The 16,508-nt window shown below is 38.0% G+C and overlaps 1 protein-coding gene across 1 annotated transcript; it reads left to right on the forward strand.

Annotated features, from left to right (window-relative positions):
- Positions 1-1,818: 1,818 nt before the first annotated feature.
- Positions 1,819-16,172, forward strand: golga7 (golgin A7). The gene is made up of 6 exons (XM_072433785.1): positions 1,819-1,928; positions 5,840-5,965; positions 7,979-8,131; positions 8,208-8,309; positions 10,580-10,633; positions 15,110-16,172. Exons 1-5 carry the CDS (start codon positions 1,920-1,922, stop codon positions 10,619-10,621), a joined length of 432 nt encoding a protein of 143 aa, XP_072289886.1. The 5' UTR covers positions 1,819-1,919; the 3' UTR covers positions 10,622-10,633; positions 15,110-16,172.
- Positions 16,173-16,508: the final 336 nt, after the last annotated feature.

The following is a 16,508-nucleotide window of genomic DNA, read 5'->3' on the forward strand; positions in this document are numbered from 1 at the left end:
AAAAATCCTGCTTAGTAAGTCCTCTCTTTCTGAGCCTCAGAAAACACTCAAAAAATTGCTCAATAATTTAAATGCAGAAAAGTTGGATACATAAATTCAGTGTAAAATAGAAGTTTTGGTAATAGCCAAAATATAACCACAAAATAACCACTATGCAGATTATAGTAAGTATTAGCTGTACTTCATTTGTTGGATAACACTATGGTAAATAGTAAGCAAAGTTTAAGTCAAAGTTTGTGAATTTTGTTTTAAATAGTGAAAATGTCTGAAGTATTACGCTTGAGTGAAATGTCACCAGTGCACTTTAAACAATATACTACTACCTCTGTTCTTACAGCACATCTGATGAGTGACCACTGTGAGTACACTTTTCTTGCAGTTCCCAGCATGCTTTGGTCTTCCCACACGTACAAATGAACACTACGCCTACACTTTGACACGTTCTTATCACTAAAACACGGCGCTATATTCTCTCTCTGTTAACCCACCGACTATATCTCCGATAACAGTTCCAGTCCAGCAAAGTCATCGGGTTCAGACCATTTAAATACATTCCTGTAATTCCTGGACACTGCCAAAAGGGGTCACTAAATGGCACGACTTCTAAAATTCTGACTCTGCATTAAAACCTATTGTCCATTCAGGCTTCTGTCAGAAAGGCTCCGCACTTGGCTCATTTTGGAGTCGATGTAGAGTCCAGGAATAACATTAAAGGATTAAGGATATTAGATCTGAACTTTAACTTCAGCTGTTGTCAGGCCCTTTTTGTTGTTAATCTATGATAAAAGAAACACATTCAGGGGTATAGTAGTCAAAATTGTACTCAAGTAACAGTAAAGTTACTTCAAAAATCATTACACTCAAGTAGAAATACAAAGTAGTAGTCCAAGACATTACTCAGGTAAGAGCAAAACAGTGTTTGGGGAAACTGTCAATTAAATAACTATAACTTTAGGAGTAACTGTCTGGACATAACATCTGATTTATAATTTGAAGTGACTGTAATTGGAAAGACAAAACATTAAACATTGCACACAATCTAGTATTTTCAAAGAATAGACATAACAAGTTAGGGAAACTGAATCATCTGACGGAGCGGCGCAAGAAACACAAATGGTCAAATAATTGAATATTGTCAACATAAAGCTTTTGTCACTTGTGTTTTACTCAAGCAAAATACTACTCAAGTAGGACAAAAAGTAGAGTGTCAGAAAGTTACTTCAAGAACAGAAGTATAATTTCTTGAAAAAGTAATATCCACCTTTGGTCTTGAGTCATTTCACTACTTCTACTTCTACCATTCTTAATTAATGGTAGTTGTAGGGGACAGTTATGTAGCTGTTCACTACCTCTGAATTGACGCTCCCATGCTACTAATTGACAACCACAAATTTAAAATGGCAGGTCAACATAATTATGCCTGTGTTGAATGCGTTTTGTCATAGAACATTTGTTCTGTGAAGACCCAAACCTAATTTGACTTCTTGTTGTCCCTAGGCTCCATTTTCAACGACACATCTGAACATCATAAAATACACATTGTTCACAAGCATTTTTACCTCAAGAACAAAGACCTCATGGTTTTCATAAAAGTTATAAAGAACTTTCACACATACACACACACACACACACACACACACACACACACACACACACACACACACACACACACACACACACACACACACACAATATATATCATACATAATGAGGAATGCAGTAATTGTTTCATTACATAATAATTTGACTGTGAGGAGGCCGTTAAAGCAGATGTTTGGAATTTAATAAAATAACAACACTTTTTTTTCTCCAATTGTGCTTGAGAGCGGAACCATTGTCACGCACACCTTGTGTTTTCCGGACGGAATAACGCGCTGTACATGCTAACAGCTGCTGCTAGCAAGTAAACAAGCTTCGCCATGGCAGAGGTATGTTTTTCGGGTTAAATTGTTTTTTTTTTTCAATGTTTTTGATACATTTAGGGCCCCAAATCCTAATATTGCTTTGTAACAATTACCGTACTTTACGTTTTAGTTCAAAATATGAAAGAAAAATGAAAGATAATACGCTGGTTTAGCATCGAAGCTAAGTAATGATTAGGTTTTAATATCTTGGTCACTCGGACAGGTTTTTCATGTAAAGTGATCAAATCTTATCAGCAGCTCTGAATGTTTATATGTGTCAATTAATATCTAGATTTCCGAATACGTGTCAGTATTAAAATCCCCTTCATCTTTGAAGGCGAGACACTGCAGGTGAACTGGAAGAAATCTTACATTTAGAATCGTATTCTGTAGTTTTACTTATAAAAATGTAAAAGAAAAGTGAAGTACAAGTTGTTCCTCGTGTATTTAATGTTGTCAGATGTAAATAATGCATTTTAATTTAATTCCACATATTTCGGACTTTAAAATAAATGGGCAAAAATTAATTGAGCCAGGTTTGAATTAATTAATCATTATATACAAAGAAATATATGGTTACGTTGGATATCTCAATGAGTGTTTGAGTAAACTATATGAAGATTGACATAAGAATTCAAATTTAGCCTCCTTATTTGGCGTAAAACCTATAATAAATAATAATCAAAATGAAGATGATGATGATAGTTAGAATTAAACATCAAATAAATCCCTCTAAAGGATCAGTCAAAAGCTTGTTAAATACTAAATTGTAAAATTTGCTGTGTGTAGATACTTCTTCAAAGAGGGGGTATTACACTTTTATGGGGTATTAATTGTAAACTGATGGCATATATAGAGCACCATGTTACATTTTGTTGGTTTGAAAACTCTGTATTTGCCGAAAACATTATTAAAATGTTTGGTTCAGTTTAATTTTGATTTCAAGTGTTGACATGTGTTTGGGACAACAGCAAAAGGAAAATTATGGAGTGAATCAGGAGTTTAATCCAGCTTTGTATACCGCTAACTTAAAAGATACACTGTTTACTTTATATATACTTTATACCTTTCTGTATAAATAGTTGTGTTTGAGTTAGATACATCATAGTATTTGAGGCTTTTATATGTTTTTTAATTAATTGATTATTTTATTTTTTCTATTTTTTGTCTAATGGCTGTCGTTATATCAGTTCAGTCCTTGGTCGTTGGTGAGGATTTTGTCATCTATTTCTTTGTGATAGACTTTTTTCCTGCCGCCAATATTATTCCAAATGTATCCATATATTGTGTCCATGGCAGGAGTTTTGAGGCCCAAATACATAGTTTTAAAATTTGAAATTGAGTGGAATGGCAATGTCAAAAACTGCTTATTGTTGATGTCAGTCCAATATTTTTGAGTGACTGGACAGTCACACAACACATGATAATGGTTTGCCTCCTGCTGCCACAGTTTCTCCTACAGTTTGCATTTCCTTGTGAATAATGAGCACATTGACATGTGTTACGAGAGACTTTGTGGTCCTCCACTGAGATGTACACAAACATTCCCACTCTTGGTTTGTCAAAACAAGTCTACCTTCTCTTTCCAATTTGTTTTGAATATATTTAGTAGAGTAGTTAAATAGATAATAGATAAAATGTTGGTATTATTCCCCTTGAAAGTTCTGATTTATATAATAAAATATTAATGACATGGTAGTAGTACTGATAATTAAAATCTTTATGCCCTCAGGCATTTATATACTTTATTTATTTATTATCTATATCAGTGGCGGCTGGTGATTTTTTTTTTTAGGTGGGGCTATTTGAAATTTTGAATTTTGATGTGATTTGCTGCATTCTGGTGCATTTTAGGCATGCTTCTCAACCTATTTGTCATCCCAGGGGGGAGATATCACGTAGTAAAGCGGGGGATTACCCCCCATACCGGGAGGTTTTAATTTCTCTCAGAATTAAGAGAAATTAACAAGTAAATACGAACGGTAATACCGGGAGTTGTGCAACAGGACTTGTAGGACGCACATCCGTCCCACTTTACGCTCAACGGTATGTTTCTGTACTTAACAGACCGTGCAGAATTGAGCCGGTACTTGATTTGACAAGTTGTTGTTGTTGTTTTATGGCGGTTGGCATCCGAGTGTTGCATTACCGCCAGACTTTATTCCTCAGACTTTGCCGTAGTCCTTAAAAGCTCTTCTTCCATTGTTTTGGCGTTACAAAGCCCATGAGGTCACGAGATGTCTTTGTTGTTGTATCCTATAGAAGTTCTTCTTCCTCTCAGACGTTGTCGTAGTTGTTAAAAGTTCTTATTCCATCGCTTTCGTTGTTGTTGTTGTTGTTTTATGGCGGTTGACATCCGAGTGTTGCATTACCGCCAGACTTTATTCCTTAGACTTTGTCGTAGTCCTAAAAGTTCTTCTTCCAGTGCCTTGACTTCCAGTGCTTTGTCCTCAGACTCTGTCGTAGTCCGTAAAAGTACTCCTTCCATTGCTTTGGTGTTAAAAAGTCTACGCCGTGCGTCTATCGCTTTCGTAAGTCATCTGAGAGGCCACTATCTTTCACGTCGTTCACTCTCATGGTGTGGATGTCCGAGTTGTTTTACAATGAGCTTTTCCTCAAAAAATCTTCTTCAAAGGGAAGCAGATGGAAGGATTTGACTGAATTTGGGGCAAATTCATCCGACGTCGCCATTTTACACACTTTGTTGCTGGAATGAAAACACCTGTTAACAAGCAGCTGCAGTGGTGCATCTTGGTACTTTGGGGCGCCCCAAACCCATAAAATTCCTTGACAATGATTGGCGGATGTGTATTCTTTTTTGCCTAGCAGCAGGGGAGCCATTGGCTTAAATACAGCACAATGGGGCTGATCGAAAAGGAGCCCCGGCAAGACAGCCAATTGGCTACTACTGTACACCAAAAATGATAAACGTTCACGTTTTAAACGTGGAACTTAAAAGTTAATGTAAATATAGTTCTGGAGAGTTCTAAACCCATAAAGCAAAATCATCAATAGCATCTAATTAACACAGGTTATTTTTTCAAAATGAGAGATTATTTAAAAAATAAAATAAAAACAGGCAGTCAGGTCAGGTGGGGCGGCGCCCCCTATGGGTGAGCCGCCACTGGTTGACATACACATTGACATTCACATCCATACATTACCCAGGGCTCAGATGAAGGATTTTCTCTTGTATAGCAGTGCTGCTAAACAATTCATATTTTTTTTTCAAATTTGTATAACAATTTGATAAGTTGCTTAGCAAAACACAAAAACGACTAACAATCAATATTTTCCATTGATGTAACAAGATTATTTATTTCAAATGTATTTCAAATATTCTATTTAAAAAAAAACTTAAAGGTGGTATGGACAATTTTTTTCAGCAATTTTTTTATCATATTTCCTCGTGGCGTGGATAAATCATTTGTCCTGCCACGTGTCAATCATAAAACGCACCTACCGCTCACCTGCAGCCGCGTCAGGCTCGTCCCCACGTTTCCGCGTGCCTAAGCGCATGGATCTATCATAATATAGTTCCCTCAGTGTACGGGGCAAAATGAAGACGAAGAAAGACAGTTCGAGCTGACTCAGAAGTGGACAGAAATCTACGGGAGACGAGAGATGCGATGCGCTCTGTTGCGCTAATAAACAAACGCACGTGTGTGTTGTATCAGTCCACACGGGGGAGTGCGCATGCGCACTTCCGCCTGCGTTCTCAAATCGACGAAACATCGTCCATACCGCCTTTAACAAATTAACTTTTAAACACATAACATTTCTAACTCAACTTTTTTATTTTCTATTGGTCAGCCATTATTTTGAACACATTCATTATTTTGCAGCACTGCCTCTGTAAACTGTGCAGTCTGTCTCTTAGTACTGAAGTACTTGTATCCACTGCAGTATGTAAAGCTCACTTCAATGACTTCCAGACTCACAGCCTGCAGGACATGAGGCAGCAGGCCGCCATCGCCTCCAAGGTCTTCATCCAGAGAGACTACACCAGAGGAACCATGTGCCAGTTCCAGACCAAGCTGCCCTCCGAGCTCGAGGCCCGGGTGAGTGAGAACCAAACTGAGAACCACTGTAATGCGCTCAATAACCAAAGAACCATCAAAACCATGTGTAAATGACTACAATAACAGAACATGACACGTTTGGTACAAGGAGAAGGGCAGTGATGTTTTTGTCTCAGTGTTCTTGGGGTGAACAATAATGACAGAAAGAAATGTTCCCACAACATTTTTGCAGAAGTCTGTTAAACCATTGTAAATATTAAAGCAGAAACCATGCCGTAGAGGTACTTACTCAAAAATTTACTTGTACGAGTATTTGATGGCATCACCGGTTGAGCGGAACTCGCCTTCCGTCAGTTAAAGTGCATTTGTGGTGAAGGAGGCGGAGTCTGTGGCTCTGAAGTCACTTTACGCCACATTAAAGTCGGTCTGCAGCAGTAAAAACACACTTAAACATGTTCTCACTTCCCCTTTGGTTGGAGCCCTTTAACAGCAAAGGCTCAAAACAAAGACCATAAAAGTCTGATCTTTTTGTATCGTGTGAATTGCAGAAAGAATTTAACTTTAACAATGTTTAAATCTAGGTTAAAAACAAATTTCTCTATGACTGAAATGTATCTGTATTTTAAAAATTGTAATATATTTTCTTTATTTTGTACTTTGAGTTGCGTTACTTATGAATGGTGCTACACAAATAAATATAAATTGATTGAATAAAACTAAAAATTTATTACAAAACAGATGTACAATTAGTTTACATTTTTATAAATTTTTAGCACAATTCTAAATATATTTATCTTTAATATTATCCAACCCATCACTTCAAAATTCTAAAACTACATGCACTTTATAGAAGACATTTTGTGCACAGTTGAGTTGAATTTTGGGGGAAGAAAGAACATTATCTGGAGCGTAATTTAAAGTGACAGAAACAGAAAGCCCGGCCCACCAAACGCCTGCATGAACGGCCTTTTCCACCCACGCTGCGTCTCTGGCTAAACCGTTTCTGTGAGCGGTCGTCGCGGTAAATACTTTCTCTAACTGTGTTGCATTAGCAGACCGTTCCCTTTGGCCCATCCTTCTCCCCTCAGGTCCCGTTTTCCTGTCGAACAGTCGTGCTTCACACAGGTTTTCACGTTGGAACAGTTCAGCCTCTCAAACGATTATCTCTCGAGTGCAGATTTATTCTTTTTGGTCGCGTTTTTTCGGGCTTTAAATTCTTCAAGTTGTTCCAGGAAATGTGCAGGGAAAAGCACGGTCTGTTCTGAAAGGCCGGCGGCTGCCAAATGACCCGTGTCTGATACTTATCACTTCATTTAAAACAAATTACACCAGAGTCCAGCAAAATGGCACGCTATATTTTATTATTATGACTTTTAATAACAAATACATTTCAATAAAAAGGTTATGTTTCCCACTGAAATCGCTGGCCCAGGCGTGTGTAAAGCAGCCAAAAAGTTACACAGGCACAAGTTACTTTTGATGTTAAGCAGTAAAAGGGTCAAAGTAATTCAAATTGGAACGTCTGATTTATAATTTGGAGTTAATGTACAGTAATACGACGGACAAAACCTTAAAATCTGGTATTTTCAAAGGACAACAAGCAATTTAGCAACAAACTAAATGTATTTCAAAAATGTACAGGTCCTCAAAATGACAGAAATACATTTTTATTCAGTTAAGATAATAAAATAACCTAAATAAATAAATACATTCATAAATAAATTGATGAATAATCCTGCTATGAATATCTTTGGACTTAAAATTGGTCCTGGTATCTCTGACGTTGCTATAGAAGTATTAATGCCGTTGCTGCTTCACTTTTATTAGTAATATTATTCATTGTATTATGATTTGTTATAAAAATGAGAGAATCACAAAAACCTAGCATAAGCTTAAAAAATAAAGCATATAACTTTAAGCCTCGATACATTTTTGATTGCGTGCCAAGTGCTAATATTCAGGCGTCTCCAAAGTGCTTCCACAGCTCAACAGTAGGGGGAGTGGCGTGTGGTGTCTGTAATCTAACGCTTGGCCCCGCTCTGTGCCGCACAGATCGATAAGCAGCAGTTCGAGGAGACGGTGAGGACGCTGAATAACCTTTACGCCGAAGCGGAGAAACTCGGGAGCCAGTCGTTCATCGAGGGATGTTTGGCCTGTCTCACAGCGTACACCGTCTTCCTGTGCATGGAGACGCACTACGAAAAGGTGACACTTTCAAACGCACAATGACACTCCGAATGCGCTGTGGATGACCAATGCTTACGTTTTGAATGTGCTGCAGGTTTTAAAGAAGATTGCTAAGTTCATCCAGGAGCAAAACGACAAAATCTACGCCCCTCGCGGCCTGCTCCTCACCGACCCCATCGAGAGAGGCCTCAGAGTTGTATCCTTTCTATCAGCGGTTCTCAAACTGCGGTGTAATTCCGGAGGGACTCAAAGGTTCTCTGCAGTGCTAATATTTGCTGAACGTTAAGAGTTGATTTAGTTCACATTTTGTCCTCCTTTGGGTTAATCCTTGTTTAGAACTACAATAGCGATCACGTAGTCCTAGTTTGGACTGGGTTTAGCTCTAATTTGGACCTTTCTTAGACCTGGTTTAGATTTGGTGGTACTACGGTAGATAAATCTTAAATAAATTGTATTTATTTTATTTATTTTATACTTGCACAAGGAGACAGGTCATACACGGCGGTACAGAGACGTCTGAAGACAGAGACCGTCTCCCTCACAGTTGTTACCTTTCACCCACATGATCAAATTAGCTCAGGAATCCGGCAGGCGAATGTAGAGAATGCACAGTGTGAGCTAAAACCCGTTACAGAGTAAAAGCGCTTACAGACGCTGTGCCGGTTTATTTTAGACGAAGGCGTCTGCCACTCAAGCGTCTTATTCAGCATAAATAACCTTTTATATGGTGTTTATTGCAGAATCTTTACTCTGCCACTGCACCACAATTCACAGGTGACACCGAAACTTAAAGTGCCTATGACAGATGTATTTATACCTGTTGTACATATACATTATAGTGTTTAACCAATCAAATTGGTCTTGAGAAAAGTTGAAAAATCTGTAGAAAAGTGACAGGAAGTGACATCACACCATGCCAGTCAAAGTTTATGCAGAATGTACACAAAGAAACAATGTTTTAAACATCAATTCAACAAAATAAAGTCACTCATTTATTTTCAAGTATACAGTGGTTGTTATGTAATTTCCTAGTGTGAGGTCATCAATTACAAACAGGAAGTGAAATCATTAACTAAAAAATTGTGCTATGTGGATCATATTTTTAGCATTTTTAGCAAAATTCTAAATACATTTATTTTAACTGCATTTTAGTTCTATTAGTGGTCCAACCTGTAGGGGGCACTTTAAATCTGTGTTCAGTCCGTTCTGAAGCTTGGAGTTCAGAAGCTTTAGTTCCTTTCTTTGTCTCATCTGGTTTTACATTCATATTGTACGTTCCAAATCTCCATCTTTTGTGGAAATAATTTAATTCCTTGCCATTTAGCTTCAATTACAATTAACCTTACAACCCGAATGTACCGGAAATCTACTTCTTATTGGCGCAGGGCTGCCTCGTAAAGAAGCCAGATAAAAGTGTGTACGTAATCCATAGCATGTGCGTAAAAGGAGCGGGACCGCCTCTTCCTGGCTGCCCCTGGACCGCTCTGCATTTGCGGGCTGAGTCGACGTCCCAACTAATCCCACCACGCTCCAGCAGGAGATTAGGAACAACCAAATATGACTCAAATTGTTAGCAGACGTCCGCGTGTTGGCTATGATTTTGATTTTATAGCGATCTGCAAAGCCCCCGCCATCACCGTCCCGCATAGTTTGGGTTAGGGTTAGCTGGCACGGACGGAGAAATGAACAGGATTAACCTTTTAACAAGGTATTTTTTCAGTAAAAATATATTGGTGAAATTCAGGGCCACTGTAAGGTTAAAGTGCCCCCTACAAGTTGGACCCCGAACTAAAATGTAGTTAAGATAAAATGTTTTGAATTTTGATTATAAAAAAAAAACTATTAAAATGTTTCTACAGAATAGCTAATTTTTTAGGTTTGTAATGTCACTTCCTGTTTGTAATTGATGAGGTCACACTAGGAAATTACCCAGCAAACACTGGGCAAAAACTCCTCTAATGTCACAATTTTGTTATGTACAACAGGTATAAATACACCAAATAAAGTCCACATTTGAGAATTGTAAAAAATTGGCACTGATGGATTTCAGTACAGATAAAAAAGTAAATGTACAAAAAATTTAGCTTGTCATTTAAACGTAAATGAAAATGTGCTGTTTTTTGGACCCATTCCTACAGTTAAATTTGATTACAATGAACACCATATAATCTGCGTAAAAGATGTTTTTTTTTTTGTCACTAGACCTTGGTTAACATTGTATTGTGACTAAAAAGCATAAGGAGCGCTGCATGGGTACATAAATGTCCATAAATATGATCAAAACTGGGTACAAACAGGCCTTATATCATATTTTAAGTCAATATGCCATAATAAAAGCTTCTTAATGTTCTTATACTGTCAGAGACACTTGGGGTTTTGTCTTTGGGAATATTCTACATATGATTTGCTTCAGTTTTTTTTGGTGTAACATTGGATTGCGAACTGAACTTGACCGACGTATTTCAGATTGAAGTGACCGTTTTTGAAGACAGAAGCTTGACCAGATAAAAGTTGCCAAAGGTGAGTGTTGTTGTTTTTCAGTGCATTTTTAAAAACCTTCAAACGACAGATATTATCTTTTTTCCCCTTTTTTTTTCTAGCTTTTTTCTTTCTTTTTTTCACCCCATCGTATATAACGTTCTCATCAGAAATAGTCCTGAGGTTGCTTTTCACTTCATTCAGTCATTTCCTTTTTACGAGGTCATCTTCTCTGAGCGCTTGGAATGTTTGAATTGTTGCATGTAAAAATCCCGATCCTTTTTAATTCCATAAACTGTCAACCAACTCGTCAAACTCTGCGGTCGAATTGTTTTCATTATTTTTTGAAGTGACCTTTGTAAAGTTCCAAATGTAGACATAATTTAAAGTTGGATAATGTGAAAGACACCAATGCCAAGGTGTCCAAATGCATGTTTCAAAAAAAGCCAATTAAAGCCACAAGAATGCATAATATGTCCCATTTAAAAGATCGTTCTTTCATTGTATTGTACCAATCTGCGACAACAGCTTCTTTGTAATTTTATTTTTATTCAGTTTCTTAACGTGCCTTGTGCAAAACATTTATAATGCAAAAAAACTAAAAAAGACGTAAATCATTATTTTTTCATGTTCCAAGTCCACAGTCTAATTTCTCACGAACCCATAATCGCTCACACACAAAGCACTCGCTCGTACGCCTCAAACACAGGCGAGGGAAGTGTAATGCCCAAGGACACGACAACGCTTCTGTTTGCTGGTGAGACAAGGCGATGAGTAAAAAGCCTCCTCCAGAGCAGTAAGAGTTACAGGTTTTGACCCAACATGACCGGTTGTGTTTGGCCGCCGCTGCCGTCCCACAATCCCCCCCCGAGGATGGACATGGCGGTCGAAGTACCTGCGGCGGCCGAGCTCCGGGTTCGTCAGGGGCGCACACTTTGTCCCGTGCTGGAATGTAAACGCACTTTTATCAGGAGCTGTTGAGAGAGGAGCTGCTGGAGCTTTCATGATTACAATATTACACACATGCACCGCGCTCGTTCGCCCGTTTACAGAGGAAGTTTGAGACGCCGACTTGAATCAGTTCAATCGCCTTTTTGTGTCGTCCAAAAGGCAAGAAAACGAAAATCAACAATTTCAGTTAAAGTTGCATTATTATGAAATGATGTATGGCCTTAAACGAATCTATCTTGTTTGAGGAATTCTTTTATGTTTGTGTGCTTGCCTCTCCACAGATCCGACATGTAACTTGACCTGCTCCTTTAAATTAAAATTAATTTTTGTTATGGTGACACGAGTAAATAAACTCGACCATAGTTTGACCTGAACATGGCCAAATTTGGACAACATTTTTCAAAATTAAGATTAGTATCCAACCTAAAGTATCGATGTTTAAATCCCCCTTTGCAACTTTTGATTATTACCCTAAAATCATGTTCAATAGGCTCCTCCCCTGAAAAAGAGATGCTACATAATGGCATCAGTCTCAATAAATAAATAAATAAACCTAATTTTAGCCAAAAATAGATTCAAATAAAAGCTTTAGTGCACTGAAAAGCCTGTGTCCTCCATCTCCACAAACCTGGCTCGTACTGCTGCGTTTCCATAAAAATGTTGTACCTATGGCAGTAATATTTCACATAAAATCTATCTACGTCCAAGTGTAAGTGATTTTCCACCTTCAGAAAATGATCCGTTGTTAAATGTTTAAGTTTATTGGCTCATGTAAGCTTCAATTATTATTCAAACGCTTCAGGTTTGAATATTTGAATATGTCCCATCCATCAACGCGGGGCCATTACGTTCATCCTGTCCATCTAATCATTTATTTTTACTAAAACGCTTGGGCATAGTTAAAATTTATAGTAGGACTGCTTTAAAAATTAATAATTAAAACCCCTTTTTTAATAAACCTGATGCTTCAACTTGATCTTAAACATATCTCAGCAAGCGCCAAATTGGCAAACTATTTTCTATGGCATTTAGGAATGTACAGCTTTTTACTTCCAGGGTTAAAAATCATACTTCATCTTAAAAAAGTATTCATTTTCATGGACCGCTTTGTGCTTTCCGCGGCTCATTTTTCTGGTTTTGAGCAAAGCCAGGCCTCGGTCTTGGCCCAGGTCTGAAGTCTGGATCCAGTCTGGTTCAGGTTATCACTTCACTGCGTAGTTGAACCCATAACCTTTCTCTCCCATGGATCCGTTAGAAAACCCGTTTCTGTGCTCGTTTTACTGCGGAAATTCATTGTTGCGAGGCGAGTGGAAGTGTCCTTTATCACCCCCTAGCATAGCATTAGCTCAGCACATGTATTCAACGCCGTACTGTGGATCATTACTGGCAATAGCAATAGCATCTCCATGGTGACAAGCAGGCGGCCAATCTTCCAGAGCTGAAAACACTCATTTTAAAGCTGAACTAAGTAAGTCTGGCGATAGAGCAGCTTCCACGTGACAATACATCGTCAGAAAACGGACGCAAAATCATTTTTTTACTCACATTTTTTCTTTCTTTATCCTAATATGAAAGTAAAGTCACATACAAAAACATTTCACGTTGTCAAATAGTTACGAAACTAAAAAAGGGTCAGGGTTTCTCAGGAGAGTCGTTTTCAGGTCAGTGTCGTGTTGCAAGGCTGAGACAGCAGGGGGCGACTACTGACACTTCAAACGCCTCAAATACATATTTAACATCACAGGGACTTTCAAAAATGTCCAGTAAGGTGAAAATGTTACTTTAAATGAAAACAATCCAGGTTTTCCTTCACAAATGTGACCTTTGACCACTTGATTTGCATCTCTACAGCCGGACAGGAGTTGGTAGATTGAATCCAACTAATACATCTTTAACAAAATGAAATGGCTTGTTTGAATTGTTCTCCCTGTGCCCCCTACTGGCAACAGTGGAACACTAAACACGCGTGCTGACTTAAGAAATCCTTCGTCACTGGTGTCTAGTGCGTTCTGACGAGGTGTCGCTGGCTGCGGTCAGTCCAGACACTCGGGTCAAAGTTATGAAACGAACAGGATAAATGCTGCTCTTTGTCAGATTTACGAGCTCTGCCAAAAGCAAAGTGCACTGTCAAGACATTTGCACTGCCCAGACATTAGAAAATATAATCCAATACTGCTTTACGCTCAGAATCTACAAATATTACATTCTTATGGTTTTATAGCCGCCTTCCAAGTACTTTTTCTAACTTTAATGCCTTCTAATACTATGATATCTCCTTAACATCTGACTTGGGGTTTTGTCATTTTGCATGCTGAGGTATTGAACAAGAAATCCCCATAATTAGTCACCGAGTCCCTATCTAATCTACTTTTTTAGTGATAGAATATAGAATAGAGATAATCGATATATTACACATGATTTTCTGCGATATACCACGTTAGAACAATTACATTTTAAGGACAGTATTTGTTTGTTAATCCACTTCCTGCACAAACATAAAGGGGCTGACCGGATTTTTACAGTCCGTGAATAACAACAATTTAATTTTAATTTATTTGCAGGTTCGCGCTACAAACACATAATTAGATGCAGACAGCACACAGCGGTCTCATTTTCACCCCAACAGCAGCTTATTCTTTAGATTAATTGATTAGTTCCCATAGTGAAGCACATCAAAAACACTGGCTCAGTCTGACTCATAAAACATGTATCTAGACCAGTTAACAATTTGATTACTAAATTAGTTAATTATTATTTCAGTAATTGATTAGTTGTGATTAGGTGACAAATAGTCTTACGTTCTCTGTTTTTTAATTTGATTCAAATTGGTATAACAAATGTGTTGTATATAAACATACATACTTTCTCTTGAACAAGCGGCCAAATTGTAGCATATATATTAATAATTTTATATTTTAGCACAGCCTTAATGATTATGAACCAAATCATACAAAAAGCTTAGCACTCTCACCTCACAAGAAAGTGGTTCCTGGTTCAATTCCTGGACCTTTTCTTTGTGGGTTTTGTGTTCGTGAAGGATCAGTCAACTTCAGGAAACTGTTTCTTTTCTCATAAAATGCCTTGTGAAAGTTAACTTTATTATACAGTACGGCTGCAACCTTTAATCATGACTAGTCGACTGCAAACAATGATCTTATTTGTATTTTTATAATCATTATCTGGATTATACAGACTCTAAAACAAATGAAAAGACCTTTTTATAACAAAGACTGCCAAATCAAAATGTCAATAAAGAATAAGTTATTTTCAGTTTGTTACAATAATAGAAGCTTCAGTCGCCTTGTTTCAACCTTTTATTTGGTTAAAATGTATTTTTCTCCATCAAAAATATAATTGCTGCCTAGATAACAACTAAAATAAAGGAGAGACAAGTTGTTGTGAATGAAAGAATGTACATTTTATTTGTTTGTTTATGATCCTGACAGCAATTATTTTAATGTCATTATTTGTATTTTTTTTAAATTATTATCTTATTTATTGTGCATTTTCCACCCATTTTCTTGAACAGAACACTTTAATTCTAATCTTTTGTGTTTGGTTTCACAGTCACTGAAGTCCGTCTGTTCTGAGTCTGACCATTGAAGCCCGAGACCGCCACCTGCTGGACACACTGCGTACCTACAATCTCTGCACTAACACTAAACTACCTTGCGCATGCCAGGCACATTTGACCTTTGCTTTTGCCAACTTCGTCCCAGAGAAGCCATGTTTGAGCATTGCCTTCATTTTAGGTTCAAAGTGATGATTATTTTATTATTTATGATACATTTTGATACAAAAGCCAATATTCATCAGCTTGATTTTGTTTGAGATAAACACCAATCAGTTTTTATTATCAGTTATGGCCACTTTTCTTCACGCATTCTGATTGAGTCTGAACCCTGACCAAAACTGCTCTAAACCAGGTCTAAACCAGGACTAAACCATGTCTAAACCAGGTCTAAACCAGGACTAAACCATGTCTAAACCATGTCTAAACCATGTCTAAACCAGGTCTAAACCAGGTCTAAACCATGTCTAAACCCGGGACTAAACCCGGTCTAAACCCGGTCTAAACCAGGTCTAAACCAGGTCTAAACCAGGTCTAAACCAGGTCTAAACCAGGACTAAACCAGGTCTAAACCAGGTCTAAACCAGGTCTAAACCCGGACTAAACCCGGACTAAACCCGGACTAAACCCGGACTAAACCCGGACTAAACCCGGACTAAACCCGGACTAAACCCGGACTAAACCCGGGACTAAACCCGGGACTAAACCCGGGACTAAACCCGGTCTAAACCAGGTCTAAACCCGGTCTAAACCCGGTCAGGTCTAAACCAGGTCTAAACCAGGTCTAAACCATGTCTAAACCATGTCTAAACCATGTCTAAACCATGTCTAAACCATGTCTAAACCATGTCTAAACCATGTCTAAACCATGTCTAAACCATGTCTAAACCAGGTCTAAACCATGTCTAAACCATGTCTAAACCCGGGACTAAACCCGGTCTAAACCAGGTCTAAACCAGGTCTAAACCATGTCTAAACCATGTCTAAACCATGTCTAAACCATGTCTAAACCATGTCTAAACCATGTCTAAACCATGTCTAAACCAGGTCTAAACCATGTCTAAACCATGTCTAAACCCGGGACTAAACCAGGTCTAAACCCGGGACTAAACCAGGTCTAAACCATGTCTAAACCATGTCTAAACCATGTCTAAACCATGTCTAAACCATGTCTAAACCATGTCTAAACCATGTCTAAACCATGTCTAAACCAGGTCTAAACCATGTCTAAACCATGTCTAAACCCGGGACTAAACCCGGTCTAAACCCGGTCTAAACCAGGTCTAAACCAGGTCTAAACCAGGTCTAAACCAGGTCTAAACCAGGTCTAAACCAGGTCTAAACCAGGTCTAAACCACTAAGACTAAACTCTGTCAGTGTCAGTGGTCGTAATGT

Source organism: Eucyclogobius newberryi, unplaced genomic scaffold, assembly GCF_026437365.1.
Source record: "Eucyclogobius newberryi isolate DKJ021-1_F unplaced genomic scaffold, fEucNew1.0.hap1 SCAF_6, whole genome shotgun sequence".
In the NCBI taxonomy this organism is placed as follows: Eukaryota; Metazoa; Chordata; class Actinopteri; order Gobiiformes; family Gobiidae; genus Eucyclogobius; species Eucyclogobius newberryi.